Genomic DNA, 18,006 nt, shown 5'->3' on the forward strand with positions numbered 1-18,006 from the left:
TATTGAAATGTTTTCTGAGATTTATTTGTAATTTTGTTTTATTTAATACACAGATGTCCCGCAATGCATACTTCAATGGAGAGAGCTTCATTGCGTCAAGCCAAAAAGCATCCCTCTTTACTGAATTTGAAGGAGGCTTTAATTTCCGGACATTGCAGCCCAGTGGGCTGTTGTTTTACTATTCTGAGGGAGTGAGTATCTATTTCTTTACAGTTTGTTTTATTTTATCCTTGCATTTTTTTTCCCAGCAGAGTACTAGGAGAATAATACAATTTTTTGGTTCACGCTTTCATAACAGAGAAAGCAGTCTGCAATATAGAAGTATTTGTTGGTGACCTCATTTTCGCAGTTTGCATTTGATCCACAGATGAAAAACAGCAATTCTTAGACATTATCTTGATGTTGAGAAGAGAACTGGATCATATGCCTAGAATCACCATGTATCCATTTGTACTCAATTAAATCCTTAGGGCAGAAATGCGCAGTGTATCTTGCTGTGCTCAGCAGCACTGCAATCCCTATTTGGACCTGTAGGTGCTACCAATGTACAAATAATACTAAGGACCTGACATTTGCCTTCCAGAGACAATCACCTAGAAGTAAAGTTTGTTTGAATTAGTGGCATGGTATTTTGAGCATTGCTGACATGACAGAAATCAGTCCGAAAGCTGCCTATATTCCCAGATGGTAATCAGACCTCCATGTGTGACAGGGAAAAGCTGCACTTGAGAATAGCTCCTTGCAGCCATCGGAAGCCAGGCTGCTCTCAATACCCCCTCAGAAGTGTGACACAGGCAGAAATATGGACTTGCACTCACAAAATGTTGTGTGAGACAAAGCAATCCCAAGACTCAGACTGACATCTGCAGCAAGCATGAGCTCAGATGACAGAACATTTGCAACCACCTCCAAATGTCTGTTCTGCTATCCTTGCAGAATATCACCAGCAGTGCAGCAGGGAAGGCTGTGTGACACCGATAACACTTCACATTTTGCAGCCTGGAGTATTACCTCAAATTGAAATCAGTAACCGTGTCAGTTATCCACATCGTTTGCATAAATGAGGCCTTACACACACCACTTCAGGTTTTAACTCAAAAGCTCTAATCCTATGAGGTGCCAAGTGCCCTACTTAATAAACAGAAGTTCAGCTATTTAGCACTTGAGAGAATGAAACAGCATGGTTCCTACCAGTGCACAGTGACAGTGCTTGCTCTAATGGAACAGAGAGTATTTCTGCTAGTGGCACAATGATCCTGTATGCCTGACCCAGATAGCAGATCTTATCTCTGAGATAATTTTGAGTGATTGAAAAAGTCTGATCAGGAGGAATTAGGCAAGGCAAATAAAAAAAGGTCTTGATCTTATGACAGCAGGAATCTCACAGCAACAGCTGCTCAATACAGTACTGGGTTACCAGAAACACAAAGGAAATGTAAACATCATACGTTCATGCTAGATAGAAGGAGCTCATGTGACAGATACATTAGACATAATGAGCAGCAGAGTTCCCAGAATTCAGCAAAAATTTAAGTTCTAATGATATCATCTCCTGTTCTGCTTCTCAGAGTATATCTTTTTGCAAATTAAGCACAAATGGGGAAAACAGCAGGAAGGAAAACAAATACAATAGGAAAATGCGGAGAACTGATAATTTTTCTGTGTTATACTTGCTTATGAGGATGTTTTTGTCTGTATTTCAGTCAGATGTATTATCCATCTCTATGGACAGAGGTGCTGTTGTTTTAAATGCAAGTGGAACCAAAATTCAGTCATCAGACCGAAATTACAACGATGGAAAAACCCACTTCATCATTACTTCTGTCACCCCAGAAAGGTAAAGCTGTCCAGCATCTTTTATTCCTTACCTTTAGAATAAAAATATTTCTTGTAAAGCACATTATCATTTAATACTCACTTTCAAAGTGACAATTAAGCAGTGCTTTTTTTAAGTGATATTTTTAACTGACCAGTTCAGTGACTGAAAACTGGCCAGCTTGCCCTGAGTACAAGATGATTAGAATTTTTAGTAAAATCAAAATAATAGTTTTTCTCAAAGCTTAGATTGTTTTTTGTCTTCAGGTAAGAAAGCAGTTTAATATAATTCAATACAAGTATAAGAATCATTTTTCATCAGGATTGGTTCTTCTAATTTGCTAAAGCAATCCCCAATTGACTCTGAAGTAATTGAGGCCTCTTCACATAAAGCATTCATTTGGGATATATACAGTGGAACATGTTCAAAATATTTTTAGCACTGACAATCACAAATGTAAGAGTAAATACAGCAGCAGAGAATAAGTCTCTCCCTGTGCTTCTTAAAAAACTTGAAAGTACTGGTTTATTAGTATGTTTTACTGTTGTTTTCTATGTTTCAAATTCTCTTAGAAGGTCAAATAATCAAAACAATTTTCTTCAAGAACCTATACAGGTGCAAGCAGGTCATTCTTACTTTTCTAATGGAAGTAGATGCTTGTATCTATGACTTCTGACATCCAAGAATCATAGTTTGAAAAGCTGATAGTGTGAAAAGGTGCCTTGGAATAGCCTTGGGTATTGTCACGTTTCCCTGAGTGTGCTGAATTTTGACCTTGTCAAACAAAATCTATGTCTGATGCTTTAGTTATACTCAGTTTCTTCTTCCTGGCTTGTGTTGCAAAATCAGATTTGGTAAAAAGCATTGTATAAGTTCAAAATTCAATGTTCTTTGATGAAAGAGAAGGAAAAAGGGATAGAGGCGTAAACAAGAAGGATTAGCATGTGCTTAGATCTTATCTTACGCAAATGGTGGCTCCATCCATTTAATTACAATCCTTTAGTTTATCTTTTGTCACTGAGTGGACTGTATATTTTTGGACTTCACAATTAACTGCAGGATAATATTAAATCCATGGGTCTTTGTGCACAACTCTGTCATGGTTTATTGCACTGCTACTTGTTGCACAGCTGAAAGCAAGGTCTTCTCATGACCTTGAGCACTACCATTCAGGGATGTATGCACTGAGTGGAGCATTTTGGGTGCATGTAATATGCTGTCTAACCACTGGCATTGACATTTCCGAAACTAGCCTGCAAAATGGATGCTTTGCCTTTGCAGGTATGAGCTGACTGTTGATGACAAGAAACAAAGCAAGAAGAACCCAGGAAAGGACAGAGCAGGGAAAAGCCCAGACAGCATCAAGAAGTTTTATTTTGGTGGCTCTCCCCTCAGAACGCAGCAAGCCAACTTCACTGGCTGCATAAGCAATGCTTACTTCACTAGGTGCGTAAATTCCTCCCAAACACAGGGAGTCACTGCCCAGCACCTTGAATAGTAGGTCAAGAGAAGTGGTTATTGTCACAATAAAAATTTCTGTCTCGTTTTGTGAGGCTAGACAATATGTGTGAATAAGATTCTTACCTTATTTGCCATGGAATCTGCTGGGACAGACCTGCTAGGTTTAAGATATTGTTAAGGTGGGAATAACTTGATGAAATCAGCTCTCACTACTGTATCTGCTAATGCTGCTGGTGCAATGTATAATTTGCATAGCTGTAATTTACATTTATATTATGCAGCTTTCAGCTCTACCTTTGAAACAAAATGATATTAAAGCATCTCACAGGAGCTGGGGAAGTTAGGAATTTGGTCATGTGAAAATGGTCAGAATATGTTGATCTTAACTGCTTTATGAAATGTTCTTATATAAGAGATTTTAAAGTAAATTTGATGCTGCAGATTGATAGGCTTTGTTTATGCTAGCATAAATAGTCAGAGGTGGTATAGGCTGTCCATATTACCCAAAGATTGAGGGTCAATCTCTGTTTTTATCCATGATCCAAGAATGAAAAATAGCCCTTCAAACATCAATTAAACTACAAATGCACAATTCTGTGACTTTTATGAAGACAGTTCCAACACTTGGGGGGAGTGGGGAAAGTGTTCTTTTCACCTCCTCTTTGAAACAGGTTGGATGAAGAGGTAGAAGTAGAAGATTTCCAGAAGTACTCTGAGAAAGTTCAGACATCTTTGTATGGATGCCCTGTTGAATCTCCTCCAGTAGCTCTTCTCCACAAGAAAGGAAAAAACTCATCAAAAGCCAAAGGGAACCGTAATAAAAAGGTTTGCTACAAATTGCCCCAGTACCACCCTAGAGTTTAACGAAATGCCACGACTGGAAATTCTCCAAATCATAGATCCAAAATGCATAAAGACAATTGCAGATATATAAAGGGAAGTATCCTGCTCCTTTACATATTCCATTACTACAAATGATTGCTCTGGCCTACACTTGCATCATTCTCTCTTGCTAGAGCTGCAAAATAAAATTTCAGACTTCTTAAATAAAGTACTGCAGAAAAAAGCCTTCTTGATATCTTGTATATTATAAAAGTAATAAGCCTGTTTCTGTTCTCAGCTCCTTCTGTGTGGCTCTCTCTACTGGCTACAATTAGCACATATTATTATAAATGTGAAACAAACCTTTCCTTCAGCATGCAGAATTTTTAGTTCAAGCATGTCCTCTTAGGCCTATGGTACAGCTCATACCATCAAAAGCAGAGAGGAAAAGATTTAACTAGGAAAACTGCAAAAGGATTGAATTGTAATTATGTTAGCTACACATGCATTTTGTTTATCCCTTGTTCTGTCCTAAACCAGGATCTACATTAGATCTGTTCAGGGAAAATTTTATTTGGAAACAGTCCTGGCATTTATGTAATATTACTAGCTTAGATATAAATGATACTCCTGTTTTATTATGTCAATTTTAGTTTAAAATTATGATTAATAGTTCTTTTTCTATGAAGGTGGAAAGAGAGAAAGACAAGATTTCACAGCCTTCAACTGGCCTCAAAAAACTCTATCAAGTGAATATGCAAAGAGACCCTCAGTGCCACTTGCTGATGAATCCCAAGGCAACCGAACATGCCTATCAGTTTGGAGGGACAGCAAACAGCCGGCAAGAATTTGATCACATACCAAAGGATTTCAGTCAAAGGTAAAGTGACTTTAGAAATAAAAATTAAATATATTGAGGAGGAGAAAGATGTACTTCAAATTTTTTAAAATGGGACACATTTCTGCTGTTACCGTGGCTTTTTCCTTTATATTTTAGGCCAAATTTTGTATAGAAGATGTTGTTAGGTTATATTAAAATGTGCTTCAGTTGAGTAAAAGCAATACGTACAATGTGTTTCCAGTTACATCCCTCTTGTGGAGTCTTCATCTCCATTGTATATTAACAAAATGTGTCTCCTTGCCTATTTTAATGAAGCTTTTGAGGATGTCAGTTCTGTGCAAGCAACACACAATCTGTCTCTTATCCAAGAAGTAATGACAGTGGAGCGGAGGTGGAGAAGAACATGAAAGCTCACCAAGAAATGAAGCAGTTATATGCTGAGTGGACCTTGTAAACAGTTTAATGGTTAGGAATCTACACATAAAGCTATGTCCAATTCAATGGAAATTCAAGTAATAACGAGTCCAGATACCGTTGAAACTTCATTTTCATGCTCCCACAGACTTTGTCATGCAGTATGTTAAGATCAACGAGGATTTTGGTTTAATAGTTTCCATTAAAGACTATCAATTCAACAGCACAGCACTTCCTGGAAGCATACCAGACTACTAACTCAGAAGAGTGCCATTTCCTGATTTAAATAAAAAAACCCCATTATGTTTATTTTAATTCAATACTGTTTTACTTAGGGCAGTCCTGATGCTGTCCATATGAAGGAAAACCCAAACTCTAATACCTTCATCCCATCTTCATCCCTACAGCACATATTTATTTTCCAACCATTATTAAATCTTCATCTTTGTAATCTGCATTTTAAAAAAAACACATGACTTGTGTGTATTTTAAAACAACTGATATTGGCAAGGGTCTAAGTGTGTATGGAATGTAAACACAAATGCAAGTTGCAATGTAGAGATTCTTGAGACAATATGAAGAAAGGAAGCCAGTTTAGTCACCTGAGAAGAAGGTGGAGTCAGTTTTGGCACTGTCCTACACCAATACCGCTTTGCCATGGTTCAGACCCAAAGTAATAATAGAAATCACTCAAGAAATTTTCACTGTTGACATTGTCAAACCAACAATGTATAACTTCCCATATTGTCATGGACTTCACAAGGAACTACAAGGAAGAGGAAGCTTAGCACCAAGTTTGGAATAGCATTAAAGATTTGTGAACTATCAAGCCTCCATGCCATCATGGTTAAAAATTCCCCCTACACTGCTGTTCAACAGGAATGGAAATACAGTGTATATAGTGTCAGGGTTTTTTGGTCTGCATTGAATTTATTCACTCCAGAAATTTTAATTTTTGAAAACAATTTCCTTGCCAGGCAGCTTCTTCTTCAGCTTTGACTTCTACTCGAACAACCAGCACCAAATGTTTCTCAGAAACACGAGTTCCATAAAATAGATGTATATTGTTCTGGATGAAAGGAAAATCTCAGCCTTCCTCTGCCTGATGTTTGATTTAAGTCAAGTATATCTACTTTAATTTTAATACTGGTTTTTTTATGTGCCAGAGCTCAGTTCTCTATCAGCCTGAAAACTCACTCATCTCATGGAATGATTTTCTACATTTCGGATCAAAAAGAGACCAACTTCATGGCCCTTTTTGTTGCTCATGGTCGACTCGTTTTTATGTTTAATGCTGGTCAGCAGAAGATAAGGATTAAGAGCCAAGAGAAATACAATGATGGTCTGTGGCACGATGTAAGTAAAAGAAAGCAATCATTATGATGGCACTTGCTATCAAGGCTGCAGTAAACACACTGCTAATGTGACAGCCCAGGGAGCTTTCATTCATGTATTTATAAACATACTTATATGTTGAGAAATTTACACCAATATTTTTAAATCTTCCATGTGGCATTTTATCGAGTCATTAATTAAGGGCAGGAAAGTGAGTCAGTTATAAAAATCCAGCAAATCCCAGCACAAACAGCTGAATAGAAGTGACAGAAACAAGCAGAAAAGCAAGGCAATTAAGAGTTAAGTGAGCTAGGAAAGAAAGGACTATGATAATTTTGTTCAGCAAATGTCTTTGAAATGCTTACGAGCACAGCTGTCTTGGGTTCCCTCTGTAGTCTATCAAAATAAAAAGATAATTTTAGGAATTAAGGTGAATTTCCCTCTGTAGGTATCTCTCTCCTCACTAACTACCAATGAAGTCTACAGTTAGTAAGCTTGGGCATTTAAGAGTTTAAAGCAGGTTGGATGAATCCAGACCATAAAGCTAGAAAAGACTATGAAAATGCCAACAGTGAGAGGTAGCAACAAATCATGTATGCAGATATAAGACAGGTAGATTCTCAGCAGACCTTGTGACACCTTGATTACCTCTGCCTTGTACATCAAAACATAAGAAAGTCAGCAGTTTTACTATCTAGCTTTCACATGAATGTGTAAAAAGAGGGTTGCCCAGCAAAAAGTACTGGCAGTTAACAAAACAAGGCTGGTAGAGTATCACTCACAAGCTTTTCTTCTCAAATGTCTTGTCTTCTCCCACTGCACAGGAGTGATCCCTTTACAAGTGAAAGCAATCTTCCACACACTATTTTTCTTCCCTTCCTAGGTGATATTTACTAGAGGTAAAAATAGTGGTCACTTGATAATTGATGGTCTCCGAGTACTGGAAGAATCTTTTGGCGGTAATACTAATGCTTGGCAAGTCACTGCACCACTCTACATTGGAGGTGTAGCTCCCGGAAAAGCCGTAAAAAATATCCAGGTAAGGCAGACACCTGTTAAATCAGCCCATACCTCTATGTACACCTAATACAAAAGCTGATTGTAAGGATGGGTTCAGGCAAAAGCATATCTAGATCTGAATCCTCGGCACACTGTGGAGCAGACGCCTCAGTTCAAGTCTGTAGCAAAGCCCCCACAGGGCTGGGCTGGTGGTAGCTCGGCTAGGCTTCCACAGACTTGCAGCAACAACTGGAAAGCCAGTGGTTCACAAGGAACAGAAAAATCCTAGCAACATCCAAGCTTAGATGACACAGGTATAGTTATGCAAGATCAATTTCACCCTGAGTTCTGAGATGTAGAACGGGTTTCGAAGAGATTTTCATATTGGTTTAGTATCTCTGTTTTAAGACACTACCTAGAAGTCAAGATTCTGTTCTACAGCTTGGTACTGAAGTATATAGAAAGGGGTGTTAAAGCAAAAATTAATATAACAAAGTCTCCTTCAAGGCAATCTTTAGAATTTTAATTAAAAACAGTTTCAAGAGAAGGGAAGCAGGAAAAGTGCTTTTTGTAGCCTCTCATGTCTCTCTGATGACCTCAAGGTAATTCCAACTTGTTCTGTTTCTCAAAAAGTCCTTACTGAACTGTGAGAAACAAAGCACAACTAGAGCAAGGCAGTGTTATACATAACTCACAGCATTGAGGCAAGATAGGGTCTGCTTTTTCAGAGTTTATCTATCTTGTTAGGTATGTCAAAGCAAAAATGAACATAAGAGAGATTATTTCAAGGTAATCTTCAGTGCTGTGAGCCTAACAAGGGAAATCATTATAATGTGGTAAAAATTATCACAGAATAATATGGCTAAGACAAGTACACCAGCAAATGGTCACTCCTTAGATTTTTTTAATTAATAAACACCATGTAATTAAAAGGAGCCAGACAATCACAGCCTTACAGCCTTAGCTTATAAACAAGGAAAAATAAGGACAGGAGAATTTATTTCCTTCCACAAGCAGTTTATCTACTAATCATGCTTTTTTTTACCCCTCAGATTAATTCTGTCTACAGTTTCAATGGTTGTCTCAGCAACTTACAGCTCAATGGAAGACCAATTACTTCAGCTTCGCAGACATTTAGTGTAACGCCTTGCTTTGAAGGCCCATCAGAAGCAGGAACTTACTTTTCATCAGAAGGAGGATATGTCGTCCTTGGTAATACACTTCTAAACAAATGTATCCCATAATGAGATTGCAGTATTCACCGTGCTTCAGAATGGCATATTTCACTAAAGGTTGTGGTAATTTCTGAGACTGTGAGCTGTAAGGATTATCAAATACAGATTGTTATTCTGGTAGGCAGCTGATGTTGGCAGGTGCCAATGTCACTATGAAACTTAACACAAACACATCTGTGTGTATGTATTTCAAATAATTAGAATAATTTCACAAGGGAACCGATTATAATATAGTAAAAATTACTGTAGAAGTCAATGTGGCTAAGACAAGTACATTAGCAAATGGTCACCCCTTCAGTATTTTAATTAATAAAACAACGTGTAATTAAAAAATCCTACAGAAATGCTTTCTGCATGTTTAATGCAGAACAGCATGAGAAAACACATCTTTTTTATCATTTAGGCCTGCTGTGTTCCAGGAAGTGTTTTATGAGGGTGATTTGGTCACATAGTCTGTGATCTGAACAAGAAAAGAAAGTGCACAACCCAATTCATCGGCAACACCAAGAATCAGACAGTGTTTCTCATTTGCTCCCTGGTCTGCCACCAGATTGAAAAAGGGAGTTTCTCCTTCTGAATCATCAAAGCTCAAGTGGATTCCCACTCACTCAAAAATGACTGCTAAATGTCCAGCAAATTGCACAGTAAGAAACTGCCAAAAAATACAGATCATTTACTTCCTGTTGTCCATTTCGTTGCTAAGAAATTTTTTTAAAAATACATTTTTTAAATAATGAGAAACAATAAATAAACCTTCATTAGTATTCCAAACAAACACAAACAAAATAAAACTTGAAATGGGTCATTGAGAGCACACCATGCTATCTCACATTTCAATAGTTTTAAGGACAAGTAAGTTCCACTCTGGGTTTGATTTTCTATTTTGACTTTGAATAAATGTCCAGTTTCATCACTAACTCAGCACAAAAACAATATTATTCTTTTTACCTCACAGATGAATCCTTCAGTTTAGGCCTGAAATTTGAAGTTGTTTTTGAAATACGTCCCCGAAGCAGCTCAGGAATTCTACTGCACGGTCACAGTGTGAATGGAGAGTACTTGAATATGCACATGAGAAATGGACAGGTATAATGAAGGTCATATTTCCTCCCCTGCTTTGACTGATTTCTCTTCCACCTACTTGGGCTTTGCTACATGCAGATTCTGTCTTACAAATTTGCCATTAATTGATTCTTATTTCTCTCCTAGATATAATAACTGCTTATATTAGGGAATCCAGGCATTTCTTTTAAAATACAAAAGATAACACCTAAGACAAGATCAGATCACTTTACTGACACAAACTATAAATATTTCATGAGCAGTTGAAAAGAAGCAAAAGCACTGACTCTTTGGTGCTGCTCTTTCATCCCCACGTTAAAAATGTCGCAAGTAAGGTAACTGCTGATGAATTTTAATTTCCTGTTTGTTAAAAGAGAAGTCTGAGTTGCACTCAGTCTCTTCTTCCTTTAACATATATGTGTGTGAAACGCAACACCTGAGGAAACATGCTGTCACCTCTCTTACAAGAGCAGGAATCTACAGCAGAGTGACTGAGTGGATAGTTGAACATGGTGAAAGCAGGTGTCTAATATAGGTGACTAAGTAAGCTGTTATTCAGAGAACCTGTTTTTCTATATTGGTTATAGATGGAACAACAGGTGTTTCAGTTAGGCTCCTAACTTTTGACAGCTAACTAGGTAAGATAAAGCTTATCCTTACCCCTGTAGCTAGCTCTTGGTGAACTAACAAAGAAATTGTAAAAGTGCATTGCATTGCTGTGTATCATGCCACACTCAAAGGCTGAATCTGTATACAACTGGTCCAGTCTAGTACTTCTTATGTAAAGTTCCAACTGGAGGTCTGGATGTCCAGAAACTTGTTTGGTTTTCCCAGCTGTATCAGTTGGTCTATCAAAAGATGCTGTTTCTCTTCTTGCTTCAAACCTCACCTCCTGTATAAGGTGTATGCAATTCATAAACAAAATTCACTGTGAAAAACAGTTCTTCCCTGCTTGTCATTGCAGCAGTCCAGTACCTTCCTAGTAAGCATTTGTGTTTCTTTAGCATTAATTATCTGTTCCCTTTGTATGCATTATGAAAGACTTGCTTTGTGAAAACAGTTTTGCTGGACAAACAAGATCAGCAATTTCAATTCATATTTTAAATGTACACATCTCTATCAGTACAGCTTGTCTGGGTGATTTATTAAGGAGTCACTTTCCCTCATGATTCTTTGTTTGCTTTAATCTATATATTTTGTTCAAGAGTGGATAAAAGCGAACATGAGGATCATTTCAACTGTGTTTGCTGGTGCCCTTCTGGAAAAAAAAATATTTAAAATTTCTTAGTTACAGAGACCCTCTAGAATTAAATATAAGTTCTTTCCTTGGAAGAGACTACTTACGAGGGCCTGTAGTGGCAGGGTAAGTGGGAATGGCTTCAAACTGAGAGTAGGTTTAGATTAGATATTAGGAAGAAAGTCTTTACTGTGAGGTTGATGAGGCACTGGAACAGATTGCCCAGTGAAGCTGTGGATGCCCAATCTGTGGAAGTGTTCAAGGATAGGTTGGATGGGGCTTCAAGCAACCTGATCTAGTGGAAGATGTCCCTGCCCATGGCAGGGGGTTGGAACTAGATGACCTTTAAGGTCACTTTCAATTCAAACCATTCTATGATTCTATTATTTTCAGTCAACACAGTGTCAGCATGATCAGGGGCAACTTCGATGTTTGAAAAGCCTGAGTGGCTGGACTCAGAGTTTGGAGTTCGGCAGTCATCACTGGGAACCTCTTGTCCCTCAGTAGGGGCACAACACTGCTCTGCTGCTGCTGGAACATTTCCATGCAGAAAGATACTAATCCATTAACTAAAGCAGAGGTGCAAAATTCAGAATAAGGTTCACTTTCTATCTCTGCCAGAGATTTACTGGTAAGCTTGAAAAAGTAACTTAAAAGTCATTCTGAAATTCACTACCTATTCCTTTATGTTTGTTTATACTTGAGTTTTTCATTACTGTTTTCCCTATTAAGTGGCTAGCAAAATGCCAAAACATCATCTGATGACTCTAAACGCTTATTTACCACACAGGAAATTATAGACTAGATGTACTAGAAAATGAGCGAAATTAGCTGTTATTTTTAAATATTTTTTTTTTACCTCTTCCATGAATTAAAATAGAAATCTCTCAGAACTATTGAATCTGAACAATAATTAAAAACAAAACCACACAAATAAAACAAACAAAACAAACAAGCAAACAAAACCCCCACCTGAATTGTGGATTAAAAAAGGTGTTTCAAAGAATTTATTGAAATCATGTTTTCCTTTCTCTTGGATACTTGACATATTTTGAGTGAGGAATACAGCATTATTATAACTGAAGTTAAAAAGATAAAAGGAGGGCATTTACAGTGATGATTACATTATTTTCCACAGGTTACTGTGAAACTGAATAATGGAATCAGGGATTTTTCAACTTCAGTGACATTAAAACAGAGTCTCTGTGATGGCAGGTGGCATCGAATTGCAGGTCAGTAAAATGCGATCATCCCCTAATTAAGGCGACAGAGCCCATTTCTCCCTCCTCAGATATGCAGCTCCGTGGGCTAGAGCACTGGGAATGTGGTTGTAGTTTTAGTTCTTCTTTTTCACCCGTCAAGACCCAAGTTTGTGTGAAAGACACAGTCTCATTCATCCCTCAGATGTAGAACTGTAGAGCTTCCTGGGAGGACGAGCACAAGTTCCTGTGAAGATATGAAGCAAAGATGGAAGCTCCTCATTCAAAAAACACAATGCAGCCTAGCTGAAATGCTGGCAACCTTTCCTAAGTCACACACCAGATGATATTCTTTCCTTCCCAATTAAAGGTTAAATAAGTCAGTAGAATGTAATAGGCAAAAGTATATGCTGCCCTTAAAGGTCAAACAACAAGACAGACCTAAGGAGCCTTTTGCTCTCAATAGCAAGATGTTTACAGTCAGAATTTTGCCCCTGTGCCAGACAGTCATCCTTCTTTCCTGGATTCGAAAGTCAAAAAAGTCCTTCTAAACCCCAGGCACTTTGAACCCCTTTACCTTCCTGTCTAGATACTGTCTCCTGCTGTCACATCAAGAAGAGATCTGAGTATGCACCCTTTTCCCATGCATTCTGGTTCCCTTCTGAAGGAAACCCAGGCACACAAGCAAGATGGAAACATCCCTGCATTCCACTACATCCCATGTTGGGAATGATTTGGCAAACAGGTTTTCTAAGCCACAAGCCATTGTATGCTCATACTCTACAGCCTAGACATAGCCACCAGCAATCAAGAACCCCACTCAAAAGCACCCTTGCTCCCACACTGTATTTTCCACTGGCCCTGCTCTGTGCCAGAATCTGCCCACATACTGTCACTGAGGGCTCACACTCAATCTAACACACTAAATGAACTAAACAGATCAAACAGATAACTCCTGTCTGCCATAGAAAACTCATGTGCTACTTCTCATTGATCCCTGTTCCTTCTCCTTTCAGTTATTAGAGATGCTAATGTGGTGCAGCTGGATGTAGACTCTGAAGTCAACCACGTGGTAGGGCCACTAAATCCAAAGGCAATTGACCACAGGGAGCCAGTGTTTATTGGAGGTGTACCAGGTATGTTTTTCACAGCTTTGTGGTATGTTGTTCTCAGATGTCAACACCGTTTCCAGAGAAAGCATAAAAACTTAGTTTTCATGTCAAAAAAAGAACAAAACACGTGAACAACCTGGTAAAATTTAAAGGCACAAGAGCAGATCAGAAATGTTCTGTCTCAAGTTCTCAGAGAAAAGAGAGTGCTGCTGCACTGAAATTAAAACATTCACAGCTGCTGGAGGGTCAGTAAGGACTAAGTAGATAAGTCAGCCAGGTACAAAAAAATCCTTTTTTTTTTCTATTTTACCATTGAGTATGGCCTTACTATTCTTTTAAGAAACTATTTATTTATTTATGGGATTGGAAACTCACTGTCAGTGTAACTGGACTCTCAAGGTTTAGTTGCTGGTAGGCTTCTTTCCTGTTCCTCAAGCAATGGCATCTTTTAACACAAGACAAAACAAGGAGATTCTTTTTCTGACTAGTTGTTTCTATTGCACAGATGTCTGCTCATGTGTATTTGTGACTCACAGACCATCTGTGTAGCGTGGGCCAAGATTACTACATTTACTTCCCTTATTCAACAGACAGAGCTACTCTGTTGGGGTTCATATACAAACTGTAATCAACACTACGTGATTCAATTTTTAAGTCAACTCCTGTATATTTCTCATTGAAAACATGCAGCATTATTTCTCTGTGCCTTGAATGTCAATCATGAACAGCTCTAACTACAAAATTCATTATATTGCTTATCTTGGATTAGTGGCTTGAGTGTGTGGTGTTCACATCCATTCCACACTACCAGGAGGTAAAATGAGCCTAAGGGGAATAATAAAACCTATGCACAGATGCCTCTTCACTCTTTAAATCCAAACTGGAATTTTATTAGGACAGAACTCTTCCCAGAGAGGTAATATAAAGGGGTAATTGCAAATGCTGTTCTGCTTCATAATAGAGCCTTCTATTTCTACATTAATTATAGAATACTAAAGCAATGCCATTCATTGGCTCTATAACACTATTATCACCCTGGCACAGAAAAATCTTACATAGAACTTCACAAAACCAAACAAGATATAATACTAAATAATACCATACAAGTACAGCAAACTAGATGCAAACTAACAAATCAGACACAGATGAAAATACATGTAATGTTTAATTACAAAAACAGACATGGAGATTCATTTACTCCATTACTTAAAAGAAAATTGCAGTTGTCAAAAAATGCAAATTGCCTCTCTATTGACAATGTGTTACCAAGACTTTTACTTAACTGTAGAAAACTGACCATACTTACTCTAATGTCTTCTAGGACACTGGCAATAAGTCAGATGTTTTAAAAGACCCACTGAAGATTCAGCAGAGCTGCAGCTAGCAGCAAATTTAAAAGATTCTGCCACCAAACTGATGATTTTGGTCATCATGAGCTCTAAATTTTTATTTATTTAATTTTTTTAATCTGCTTCTTTCAGAGTCTCTGCTAACAACGAGCCTGACTACACGCAATTCCTTCATTGGCTGCATTCGTAACTTCATGATTGATGAAAAGCCAGTGAGTTTTAGTAAAGCAGCTTTGGTTAGTGGTGCTGTGAGCATTAATACCTGTCCAGCAGCCTGATAGCGCACTGCATTGATCCTGTAAAGTTCCTTAGACCACAGAAAGAAAAACAGAACAAAAGTAACCATGTTCAGCAAGGGAAGAAGAATGAAAATATCACAACTACATCTACAGAAGGCAGTATGCTTAAGGGTCACTTCTAATATTTACACGCAAAGAAAAATCACTGAAGAATAAAGCGCTGTTGCTTCTGCACTTCTCTTACTATACCACAAGAGTGAGCTTTACCATTTCTTATAGTGCATGTGTAGACAGTCTGTTACATGAAAATGTGGGATTAAAGAAGAAATCAAAGTTGTATTAAATATATTATTTTCAAGATAGATCTCTACATCATTTCATTCCATACCTCAGTCACCCTTTGTTACACAGGAAACCATCTGCTAATGCCCTTTAAAGAATAAAGCCAGATAATAGATTCACATTACAAATAACTGTTAAAAGATTTTAGTGTATATTTTTAATTTTCCATTCAACTCATTTATATATTCCTCAAATAAAATGGGGAGCAGAGAGTATACTAATTATGTAAGCTTACAAACAATGAAAAATTACATTTTTATTCCACTTCTAGACTTCATAGATCTGTTCTAGCACAGAGTGAAGACAGGATGAATACGTTTTAAAACAGATGTTTTACGTATTTGATCATTTACCTAAACTGGGCAATTTTAGAGTAATACTTGCCTTACATAGAAAGGGAGAGACAAAATTCCAGATTCCGAGTTTTTTCTCTGAATTTTTAAATGCACTTACATAGAAACACAGCACTAAATTCACAATCTCGTTGTGATTTCATCTGCAGTAATGTAATACAAGTAAACATGAAGCATAGAAAGTAGAATCATGGTTGGATTTCAGTTGAATCTCTTATCATACAAATTCATCAATTCCTTGTGAGACTGCTGCAGGACTTCAGTTTATAGCAGTAATACTTAAACAAAGAACCTGTTCCTCTGGAAGATATGATGCTGCAGAGGAACTGGGAGTGAAACAGGAAGATGTAAACAGAAGGCAAAGGGCTGCAAATCTGAGCTATGTTATAACCATAGAAGGTAGATGGAAGTTAATGCAAGGGTTTAACTCACAGTAGGCTTGAACACAAGTCACACAAAACTTTGTCTCTTCAGTGATCACATAAAAGGCATCAGAGCCATTTAGGTTTCTTTTCTTTAAGAATAAAGTACTGCTGACAGAAAGTTTTATGATTGCTGCAAAAATTATTGTTGGAACCAACTCAAAAGATGACCAGCTGCAAAGCAGGAAAGTATGAAAAGCAAAAATAAAGGACAACACCCTAGAGACTAAAAACTGATAGGGAATTCATCTGGAAAACACACAAGTGACAACTGGAATCCAAAGATCTTGAATCTATGGACAGCTGGAGGAACCACCAGGATAAGATACATGTGTAAGCAGCTTCCCTACTGCTTTACCTCTAGTGGGAAAAGGGTTTTGACAGATTGCAGCAGACTTGGCTTACTTTGGATAAAGAACTGTAAGCTCTGGATACACTGGCACAGGAACTCTCCAGCAGCTGGGACCCCATCACTGACTCTCCACTTGTCTTTAGAGTCCAGTGTTGGGTGGTAAGTGGATAAGAGAAGACAGCATGGCTCCAGCAGCCACTGCCTCTCCTTTCATCAGCCTTGTCAGCTCTGCTCTTACTTTCAGTCCCCATGCCTGTTCCTCCTGCCTTCTCCTGAACACGTCTCCCCTTCCCTTCCCTAGAACCCTCAGGCAGTGTGCTTCATGGACTGATTTCCTTTCCAACTCCTTATGGAGGCCCCGTCCTTCTCGTAGTGGTGTACAGACCTCTCTTTTTGTCACTCCATAGCACAGTGTTCATAAGCAAGAAGTTAAGAGTATCCCTCTGCAGCCTCTCTGAATCCAGCATGGTTCTCTCCAGAATCCAGCTGTCTTCAAATGCCATCTTTGTCTTGGATCCCAAAACCACTACGCCTACTCAACTCTTTTCTGCTCCCAGCTACTACCCAGCCTCTGAACAGAAAACATTTGGGATTTTTGGTTTGGGATTTTTTTTATTATTGGTGTTGAGGGGGAATGTCCTCAGATCAGTGTGCTGGATTCCCACTGGGTAGCAGAGGCCATGCATGATGTCATCCCAGTGCAGCTGGGAGCAGGGGTAAAAAAGGAAGTCTCCCTCCTTTCCAGTGCTAATGAGTTGTTAGATTGGCTCAGTCAAGCTCATGACACCACAGCCTGAGCTAAGCTTCCTCAGGCCCTGGTCTCCATGACCCTACTGCTGGAGAGAAAAGAACAGCAGATTCCCTGCTCAGATAGGTTTGTTACAAGGATTACTGAAATTCCTTTTGAGGTTGCCTGCAGCTGCTAAGCAGAGATAGCCAGGAATAGCATATGTCTGTGCCCCCTAAGAGCATCACAGTTTAGTGAATGTTGGTATTAAGTGAGCATTGTATGTTAAATGGTACTCACATACTCGAAATGTTTTTCTGTCTTACACCTACTTCAAACCAAAGCATACTTCTCATATCCACATCCAAGCTCTGTGAATAAACAATATTTCTCTTAGCCATATTTGCTGCAATGTGATTTGATTTTGTTCTGTGAATTTACATTTAAGAATGACTTTTCTGATTAATCAATCCTTTGCATACTTTATATATGGAAAACTAAAAATACACTAAAACAGTATATGTGAATAAAAACCACATTAAAATTCATAAACTGCTACCATTCAAATTACTTCTCTTTACTATATCACCAGCTAATCAACCATAGCAGTATTTGTGGATGATATCTTCCTCAGTTTTTCTTTCTAGACCTCAGAGATGCAGGGGTTTTTCTGCAAAACAGGGTTCCAA

At 38.1% G+C, this 18,006-nt stretch overlaps 1 protein-coding gene across 2 annotated transcripts in view; it reads left to right on the top strand.

Moving 5' to 3' along the window:
* The window catches only part of LAMA4 (laminin subunit alpha 4), a 100,991-nt gene extending 83,272 nt beyond the window's left edge, over positions 1-17,719 (top strand). For both annotated transcript variants that reach the window (XM_050315857.1, XM_050315858.1), the window contains exons 27-38: positions 54-191; positions 1,704-1,837; positions 3,098-3,262; positions 3,949-4,102; positions 4,789-4,979; positions 6,521-6,710; positions 7,573-7,728; positions 8,741-8,900; positions 9,879-10,009; positions 12,361-12,454; positions 13,438-13,557; positions 15,015-17,719. In XM_050315857.1, coding sequence (XP_050171814.1) covers positions 54-191; positions 1,704-1,837; positions 3,098-3,262; positions 3,949-4,102; positions 4,789-4,979; positions 6,521-6,710; positions 7,573-7,728; positions 8,741-8,900; positions 9,879-10,009; positions 12,361-12,454; positions 13,438-13,557; positions 15,015-15,160 — 1,779 coding nt within the window. In that variant the 3' untranslated portion in view covers positions 15,161-17,719. The remainder of the gene's footprint in view (positions 1-53; positions 192-1,703; positions 1,838-3,097; positions 3,263-3,948; positions 4,103-4,788; positions 4,980-6,520; positions 6,711-7,572; positions 7,729-8,740; positions 8,901-9,878; positions 10,010-12,360; positions 12,455-13,437; positions 13,558-15,014) is intronic.
* The last annotated feature ends 287 nt before the right edge of the window (positions 17,720-18,006 follow it).

Source organism: Myiozetetes cayanensis, unplaced genomic scaffold, assembly GCF_022539395.1.
Source record: "Myiozetetes cayanensis isolate MyiCay16 unplaced genomic scaffold, myiCay2020 scf2-11, whole genome shotgun sequence".
Taxonomy (NCBI): domain Eukaryota; kingdom Metazoa; phylum Chordata; class Aves; order Passeriformes; family Tyrannidae; genus Myiozetetes; species Myiozetetes cayanensis.